Source organism: Antechinus flavipes, chromosome 2 (genome assembly GCF_016432865.1).
Source record: "Antechinus flavipes isolate AdamAnt ecotype Samford, QLD, Australia chromosome 2, AdamAnt_v2, whole genome shotgun sequence".
NCBI lineage: Eukaryota > Metazoa > Chordata > Mammalia > Dasyuromorphia > Dasyuridae > Antechinus > Antechinus flavipes.
Genome location: NC_067399.1, coordinates 230,885,369 through 230,894,747, shown reverse-complemented (window position 1 = coordinate 230,894,747; position 9,379 = coordinate 230,885,369). Strand labels below are relative to the sequence as shown.

Here is a 9,379-nt window from a genome sequence, read left to right as displayed (position 1 = left end):
TAGGACAGTAGTTTTCCATTATATTCTTATACTTGTTCAGCCATTCTCCCAATTGATGAGCATCCTCTCAACTTCCAATTCCTTGCCACCATAGAAAGTGCTTCTCTAAATATTTTTGCATATATATGTAAATCCTTTCCCTCTTTTTATGATCTTTTTGAGATAAAGACTTACTAATGGTATTGCTGGATCCAAAGCTATGCAGCTCTTTGGGATTAGTTCCAAATCATTCTCCAGAATGGTTGGATCAATCCACAATTCCACCAACACTGCATTAGTATCCCAGTTTTCCTATATTCTCTCTAACATTCATCATTTTCCTTTATTTTTATATTAACCAATCTGATAGATATGTTTTAATACCTGAGTTGTTTTAATTTGCATTTCTTTAGTTATTTTATTTAAGTTAGAGCATTTTTTCATGACTATAGATAGTACTTTACATTTTTCAAATCACTTTCACTCATGTGAACTCATTTGATTCTTATAGGCATTTGAATAAGTCTTCACAATTAACAATATTAATAAACATCAATAATACTGTTGTTTTGTTCTCCCCATTTTATAGATAAGAAAACTGAGAAAATGATAGAATATTGATCTGAATCCATTCTTCCATCTCTTAATCCATATGATTTTTTCCATTATTCTACATTTCCTCTATCTTTGCCTCTAGTAGCCTCCCACAACACTTCTCCCAAACACAAAAAAATACTTTGCACTAAATCTTAGCATCTGTGTTTTATTGAACCTGGCTCTCTGCCTTTCACTCTTTCCCTGAATCCTTTTACTCTTCCTTCTCATCCCCATGGGTGATGATGTAGCACAGAGATTTGTAGTCGATATTTCCTGACAGGTCCATAGGTGTCAATGAAAACATTTGCTCCACCTGAGATAGGAAAGATGCTGATCAGTGGACACTGGAAATAGGAATGCATGAAGGGAGGGGAATGCTACTCCAGGTTTCAAATCCAACCCATCCTGGACACAATTACAACATTCCTGCTTCCCAGACCGGAAGACATTTAGTGCCTGAAGAGGGTTGGATCCAATTCGTGCATTTCTCTATGATTTGGACAGAAACTTTGTCACTTGGTTTACCTTTCTCCCATCTCCAGATACTGTCTTGAGAAAAGATTGTTTGCTGCTACTACAATAGAGTTTGGGATACTGTGTGCTTTTGGTTGCCAAAACCCAAAATCCAGAACTATTCAGTTTATTTTCTGTTTTCCAGTATGGCACTGTAGACAGGATTCTGTATGAGACCTAAATTTAGGGGTGCCCTAATATAGAGATGGCTCTTACTTACTTCAGCTGGAGAGAACTTGTCTGCCTGGGTCAGAAGTAGCTGCTTAAACCTGGAAGGGGTGAGTGGGTTAGAAAAAGGCAACAGTTAGCAATGGTAAGCTACAATAACCCCAATTTAAAAAAAGAAGCAAATCAGGAAGAAAATCTTACAGAACCATAAAATTAGAAGAGACCTGATAGGTCATCTAGTTTAGTTCCCTCATTTTGCAGGTGAAAAACTGAGATTCAGGCTGAATAAATTGTGGTATATGAATGTTATGGAATATTATTGTTCTATAAGAAATGACCAGCAGGATGATTTCAGAAAGGTTTGGAGAGACTTACATGAACTGATGCTGAGTGAAATGAGCAGAACCAGGAGATCATTATACACTTCAACAACAATACTATATGATGATCAATTCTGATGGACGTGGCCCTCTTCAGCAATGAGCTGAACCAAATCAGTTCCAATTGTTCAATAATGAAGAGAACCAGCTATACCCAGCGAAAGAACTCTGGGAAATGAGTGTGAATAACAACATAGCATTTCCACTCCCTCTGTTTTTGTCCACTTGCATTTTTGTTTTCCCTCTCAGGTCATTTTTACCTTATTTCTAAGTCCAATTTTTCTTGTGCAGCAAGATAAACTGTATAAATGTATTATATTTAACATATACTTTAACATGTATTGGACTACCTGCCATTTGGGGGAGGGCGTGTGGGGAAAGAGGGGAAAAGTTGGAACAGAAGGTTTTGCAATTGTCAAAGCTGAGAAATTACCCATGCATATATCTTGTAAATTAAAAGTTATAATAAAAAAAACAAAACTGAGATTCAGAGAGGCTCAGTGACCAACTAGTCTGAGGCCATCTTGCTAGTAAGTGGAAGAATTGGATAAGGAATTCTGATGAGGGAAGAGTCTCCCCAAGGGGTCAGTCATTGGATGCTAAGCTCATAGGACTGAGTAGAAGCAGTCTTTAAAGCCATCTAGTCCAACCTTCTCATCTTCAAGATGAGGAAACCAAGTCTCCGATGGGTTATGACTTATCTAAGATCACACATATAGTGACTGATGTAGGATTTGAACTCAGGGCTTCTGATCCCAGATCCAGTGCTGTTTTGATCATATCATACTGCCTCTGAGTTATATAAGTAGGTGGGATTGAGCCTGATTTGAAGGCACTCAGGAGACCTTAGAAGAATTCTCTGCTAGCCCTGCTTGCTAAAATGCCTGAAATTCTGTCATTTTGACCCTAAAGCACTTCTTTGGGACAAATCATTTAATGAAATAAAAATGTGCATGTGTATGTGCATGTGGCAACACAAACTCATGATGGAGCACAAAGCTAAAGCGGCATTTATCGAAAGCTATGCGAGGGCAGGAGGGAAGAAGGCAGCTAGGTGGATAAAATATTGGGCCTGGAATCAAGAAGATTCATCTTCATGAATTAAAATCTCACTTACTGTGTGACCCTAGTAAGCCACTTAACCCCATTTCCCTCAGTTTCCTCTCTAAAACACCTTGGAGAAGGAAATGGGACACCACTCCAAAATCTTTACCAAGGAGACCCCCAATTGGGTTATAAAGAGTTGGACACAATTGAAACAATTGACTAATAAATCCTAGGGTAGGTCCTTAGGGTATTTATCATTTATCATTATCATGGATAAGAGACTTGTTCCAGTTGTCCCTCCAGAAGGACAAAACCAGCAGCAATGTTTGAAATTTGTAGAGGAAAATTTAGGCTTGAGGTCAGGGCAGACTTCAGTTAGAACTGTCCAGAAGTGCCTTAGGAAGTAGTGGCTTTCCCTTCCTTGGAGGTCTTTAATCAGAGGCTGCATGGACAACCATTTTATTTAATATGCTATAGTGGGAATTCCTTTTGTGGAAGAGTTGGACTAAATGGTTGTCGAGGTCTTTTCCAATTCTTGAATTCTGTGATTCTCTGCTCCTGAGAGGAAAAGTTCTGCCCAGAACATGAGTGTGGTTTATTGGTGGGGAAGGCTGGCTTGGGAGGGGGATGGAGTTGGGTTCGGAGCACTCACGAATCAGCACAAGGGCACTAAGAACTTCTGGCCTGGGAGAGCCAAGTAGGGAGTAAGAGCTGCTACAGACAAATATTCGCCCTCATCTTTTGCTAAGGGTGGAATGTTCCTGGGGCCACCAGCTCTTCTTCCTCTGGCTTCCACATCCCTGTCCCACTTAGTCCCTGCTCATACTCACTCTTCTTTGTTGACAACCCCAGTGCCACTGGGGTCAAACATGCGGAAGGCGCTCAGGATGGATTCTTCAGGATCGGTGCCTAAGGAAAAGCAGACAGTATCAACTCTGTCCTCATAAATACATCCCCCATGCTCCCTCCTTCATCCAGAAGAGATTATAAATCTGAGATTTTGAGCCAGAATGGACATTTACTAAGCTATTTAGGACAATTTGTCTCCCCTATTGACTGAATTTGACCAAAGTCACACAGCTAGTCAGTGGTTGAATTGGGATTCAGATCTCCTGGCTCCTAGTTCAGTGTTATCCTATAAGTGGTGGTTTCCACCTCAAGGTAGACCTAACACAACCCAAGGACAGTTCCAGGATGGATCAGGATTCTAATTAGGTTCCAAATTTCCAGGGCCTACCCATGGTTCCAGAATACACTTAACTATTGAGGAAGGATCCCTAGTTAGACCAAGTTAGAGGTATCATGGTAGAGTGGCTAGGAAACTCAGAATCAAGGAGACCTGGGTTCATATCCTATGCCAGATACTAGCTTTGTAGTCCTCTACTTAGCTCAGTTTTCTCATTCACAGAATGAAAGGGCTTTCTGTTATGGATCTCTTTGATAATCTGGTGAAATCTATGGACTCTTTTTCAAGTTATCAGTTTGTTGTCTACATCCATGATTGAAGAAAATGCTAAATTTCAGTTAGAGGAAAATAAAGATGTAATTTTTTCCCCCAATCAAGTTTATGGACTCCTGAAATCATGGATCCTGGGGTGAGACTGGACCAAATCTCTACAGATCCTTGTAGTTCTAAGCCTATGATCTTATGATCCAACCAATGTATGGGAGGAGGTATCTTGGATTTTGTTAACCACATAGCCTATAGCCTTCCATGATGTAGGGCCTCAGGACTTAGAAATTGGATGTGGAAGGTATTATAACAGATTGTACAATGTTGGGAGAATACATAAAGGAAAGATTAAGTGATCCCTACTCCTTTCCCCCAGTTCTCACCATTGAGTTTCTCCCCAAAGAGTGTGAGAAACACTGTGAAGTTGATCGGGCCCTTGCCTTCCTGTAGCATCTCATCCAACTCTTCTTCAGGCACATTTGCTCTTCCTGGAAGAGGACATGAACAGGGAATGAGATGGGGACTGACATTCCCCTTTTCCCTCAAACCTCCAGGCATATTTAGCATTCCATCTCCCGTGGTGATTGAGGAAAAGAAATACTTTGGAAGTGAGAAGGGGAGGAAAATGGGAAAAAATAGAAAGGAGAAAAAAAGTTTTTAAACTGCCTATACTCTTTGCCTCAGCAATACTTCTACTAGGTCTATTTCCAAAAATGATTAGAGAAAAAGGTAAAGAACCCATGTGATCTAAAATGTTTATAGCAGCTCTCTTTATAGTGGCAAGGAACTGGAAATTGCAGGATGCCCATCAATTGAGGCTCCACTGAAAAGTTGTAATATGTGATTGTGATGGATTACTACTGTGCTATAAGAAATGATCTTTAAAAAACATGCAAAGATTTGCACAAAACAATGAAAAGCAAAAAAATTCACTGTGTATAATAACAGCAATATTGTTTTAAGAGAGAATAAGTTATTTTGGCAATCATAAATATCTGAATTAAATATTAAGGACATATGAAGAAAGATGCTATCTGCAGCAAGAAAAAGAATTGATAAATGGAAATATGTATAAAATAATTTAACATATATTTACTTATTCATGTCTAATGGTAGCCATCTCTGAGGCAAGGGTATGGAGGAAGAGGGAGAAAAGAAAAAAGAAATAAAATTTGCTTGGTAACTTTGTGGTGTATTTAAAAGAAAAAACAAGTTGTATATAATGAATGCACAGTTCTTGTGCAATCGGTTTTTTTTTATTGTACTATGTTATGAAAATGCTTGTTTTATTTCATCAATTAAAAAATAAATTTAAATTTAAAAGAGACTAGAAGGGAGCTTTAGGAGAGGTCTGAGAAGAATGAGAAAGTCTAGGAGGCTGTGAGCTATGAGGGAAATGTAAAATTGGGCGGGGGAGAAAAGAGAGAAGATAATGGGAAAGGGTAAGCTTTGGCAATGTACTCGAAGAAGGTGTGAGAAGAGAAGAGGGGAGGGGAGGTGTGAGCTTGTGGGAAGGTGTGAGAAGAGGGTAAGAGATATGAGCTGAGAGTGAAAAGGGATAGCAGGGAGAAGAGGAAAGAGGAAGAAGAGTCGGTTCTATGAGAGATGATTACATTCAGCTCCAGTCTGAAGCAGGTTTAATATGTTTAAAAGAATTCTGGATTTGGAGTCTGAAATATCTGGCTTCAAATACTGCCTCAGATACTTACTAGTTGTATGACCCTGGGCAAGTCACTTACTTGCCTATTCTGACTTAGTTTCTCCTCTGTAAATAAAGGGCTCACACTTGACAGCCTCTAAAGTTCTTTAAACTCTAAATCGATCGCATCCACGATCCTTAACTTCTCCCTGTCAGCTACAGGAGAAGAGAGAACTGGCCACTGGGAGAGGGGCAGGGAGGAGGAGAACTAGTCGGTGAATTCTGCCTCTCTGAGAAGCCTGCTAACTCACCTAGTTGAGAGTAGGTCTCCTTCAGGTCTGATTTGCTGATGATGCCATCTCGATTTTGATCAATGCAACTGAATGCCTGTGAGACAGAAATTTCCTGGATCAGGATCAGAACTCATTGGGTCTCTAAGGGAGAGGGGCAGGTGCTCCTTCCCCCAGTAGCCCAAGGGGAGATAGATGGGTGAGGGGATGGGCAGGACACAGATCAAGTGGGACAAGCTTTTCGGGACTGAATGGTTTGGCAGGACATCCAGAAACCATTCATTCGGTTGATTTAAACTTTAGAGTTAACATAAGGGAGAAAGTTTGGAAAGATCATAGGATCATAGGTCTAGAACTGGAAGGAACCTCAGAGACCATCTAGTCCAACTTCCTCATTTTAAAGATGAGGAAACTGAAGTGGGGAAGGCATGAAGTCTCTTATCCCAAAGTCACAGAGGTGTTAAATATCAGAGGTAAGATTTGAATCTATGCCCTCTGACTAGAAAGTCAGTACTACTCATGGTAGCAGTCTATCTCAGGGAGATATACAGAATATGGGAGAATCAGGAAGAAAAAGGGGAAATAGAGATTCTAGAGGGCTGATGGGCAAGACTTTTACCTCCTTAAATTCCTGGATCTGTGCTTGTTCAAACATGGAGAAGACATTCGAAGATCCCCGTTGGGCTTGCTTGGCAGCTGCCACCTTCCCCCGAGTCCCTGCCTTCCTGCTGGCCTGTAGAATATCTGTTTCAGAGGAATCTTTTGCCCCAGATCTTGAAACAGGAACCCCAGAGTTCAAATTGCCCTTCCCTTTGTCCCACATTCCCTGAGGATTGGATGTGGAGGGATCTCCACAGCTGGGATCCCACAGATGCTCCATGGATTAAGTTGTGAAATTTCAATTTCCTAGATCCCTTTCCTCCCTCCTTATTCTTTTCAGTTTTAAGGATCCCTTTTCCCCCTTCTCATCCCTGGAGATCATTTTTCTCAGGCTTGAGCCCAGTTGACTGCAGAAATATTTTTAATATCTCTGTAAGTCTCAGGTTCTTTATATGTAAAACAAAGGGGTTGAATTAGAGGCTCTCTAAAGTCCTTTCCAATCGATCAGTCTCTCATCTATGATCTTAGTCTGCAGGGCATCTCATCTTTTATGCTTGCCAGACAGCTAGAAGGAATGAGATTTGAATGTCTCAAACTTTATCCCTTAACCTTGAAAGCTGGAGTTTGAAGCTGGACAACCCAAATTTCTCCCAAAGTGAAGGCTACTCTTTCGCTCTCCTCTCCATCCTGCATCCTTCTCTTATTCCCCATCCCTCAGACTCACCATCTCCTGGCTGCTTGGATGTCCCAACTGCTGCTGTCTGTCCTGCAACCCTTCCCTTATGCATTCATCTTATCACCTGGAGGGCCAAATAAGGAAAGAGACAAAGGAGAGTCCCAAACTTGGAAGTCCCTGACCAGCCAAGAGAGCAAGATAAGGGCCCTGAGAGATTCCAGACACATTCCTTCCTGCCCTTTCTCTGAGATTCTAAGAGGATGGATGCACTTAGCCACTCATTCTCTTCACTCAGATAGACCAGGATTGGGGTTTCATCATCACCGGCAAGCTCTGATTAATGGAAGAATCTCACTGTATATAGCACTGCAGTGTGTGCTAAATACAGATCTTTTTCTTCTTCCTTTCCTATCCCCTTCTTTCCTTTCCTTACCCTCACCTTAGTCCTGAACCATTCATTTTAGTTTTGGTTCCTTGGTCTTGCCCACTTAGTCTAGGATAACACTCCAACCCTCCCCGCCATTGAGTTTGTTGTTGTTGAGTTATCCTGTCTGACTCTTCATGACCCCCTAAGTTAAGAGACTTACCAGTCACACAGCTAGTTAGCGTAGGAGCCCATACTTGAGTTCAGGAAGATGACTCCAGGAACGGCCCTCTCTCTATCCACTGCACGGCCTAGCTACTCCCTTACCCAGCTTGACTTGGGGCAATGCGAATACAGGGGCTCAGAGAGAGCTGTCAGAGGATGGGACTCTCAGGCTTAGTTTAAACTGGATCTGGACACTGGTGTTCTCCTGGGAATCCCTTAGTGGCCCAGGATGGTTTGGGGACTGATCATGGGCTCCATATCAGTCTTGGTTTGGACATCCTGGACCATGCCCTCCGGTCCATTAAAGAACCACCGAGGAGCAGTTAGATGATTCAATGGGTAGAGCACCAGTCCTGAAGTCAGGGAGACGTGAGTTCAAATGCAGCCTCAGATACTTAACACTTCCTAGCTGTGTGAACCTGGACAAGTCACTTAACCCCAATTGCCTCAGCAATAAAGAAAGAAAGAAAGAACCACTGAGATCTGGGAGAGGAAGAAAAACAGCAACTCTGGGACCAAGGGACCCAGAAAGGGAGGGACTCATGAATCTTACAGAGCAGTTCCCATATAGTGACCCGCATCCCTGATTTCCGGAGGCCATGGACTCCCTAACTTGGAGGTCTAAGAGTGTTACGAAACTTTGGCAGACAAGACCAGCAGCCTGTTAGAGTCCCATGCTGGAGGACAATGGGAGGAAGGGGAAGTAGGAGCAGAAGCAGAGTCGAAAGGCCCTGATTACTTTACATGGGACCAAGTGGCAGATAGGAGATGGAATTGAGCAAAAATAGTTTCTACATGGTTTTGTCATTTGGCCTTTTAACCAACCAATCAATAAGCATTTGTTAGGACCTACTATGTTCCAGGCTATACAAAGTAAAAAATAAAATAGTCCCTTTTTTCTAGGAACTTACACACACACACACATATATATGCCTCCCTCAGAAAATGATGTTATATATAGTATATGACATTAGAATGTAAGCTTCTCCAGGGCGAGGTCTATTTTTTCTTTTCTTTCTTTACCCAGCCCTTAGCACAGTGTCTGTCATGTTGTTCAGTCATTTTGTCATATCTGACTTTATATGTCCTTATTCATGGAGTTTTCTTGGCAAAGATACTACAGTGACTGGCCCCTTTCTTGTCCAGCATTTCTGCATTTAACAGATATGGAAACCAAGGTAAACAAAATTAAGTGACTTGCCCAGAGTCACAAAGCTAGGAAGTATTTGAGTCCAGCTTTGAATTAATATCATTCTGATTCAAGGCTCAGGCTCTATCCACTGTATCACTTAGTTGTCTACTATATAGCAAATGCTTAATAAATACTTTCTGATTGATTAGTTGTTATATGTATAAACAAATACAAAACATATACAGAGTAAATTTGTAGGAGGTGGGGCATTAGCGGTTTGAGAGCTCATGAAAGACTTCAGGTGATTTTCAGGACT

At 41.3% G+C, this 9,379-nt stretch overlaps 1 protein-coding gene across 1 annotated transcript; it reads right to left on the bottom strand.

The window, feature by feature from the left end:
• Nucleotides 1-368: 368 nt before the first annotated feature.
• MYL7 (myosin light chain 7) lies at nt 369-7,490 on the bottom strand. The gene is made up of 7 exons (XM_051976464.1): nt 7,391-7,490; nt 6,686-6,799; nt 6,088-6,163; nt 4,521-4,625; nt 3,515-3,593; nt 1,310-1,358; nt 369-889 (listed from the first exon to the last, which is right to left on the bottom strand). The coding sequence occupies exons 1-7, from the start codon at nt 7,391-7,393 to the stop codon at nt 788-790; spliced, it is 528 nt and encodes a 175-aa protein (XP_051832424.1). The 5' UTR covers nt 7,394-7,490; the 3' UTR covers nt 369-787.
• Nucleotides 7,491-9,379: the final 1,889 nt, after the last annotated feature.

Bases quoted from the DNA above. Each gene is read 5' to 3' on its own strand.
- MYL7 (XM_051976464.1), bottom strand. The intron at 3,594-4,520 runs GTGAGAACTGGG...GCTTTTCCTTAG, and splicing joins CTTTGGGGAGAAACTCAATG to GCACCGATCCTGAAGAATCC. The intron at 890-1,309 runs GTAAGTAAGAGC...TTCCTATCTCAG, and splicing joins ACAAGTTCTCTCCAGCTGAA to GTGGAGCAAATGTTTTCATT.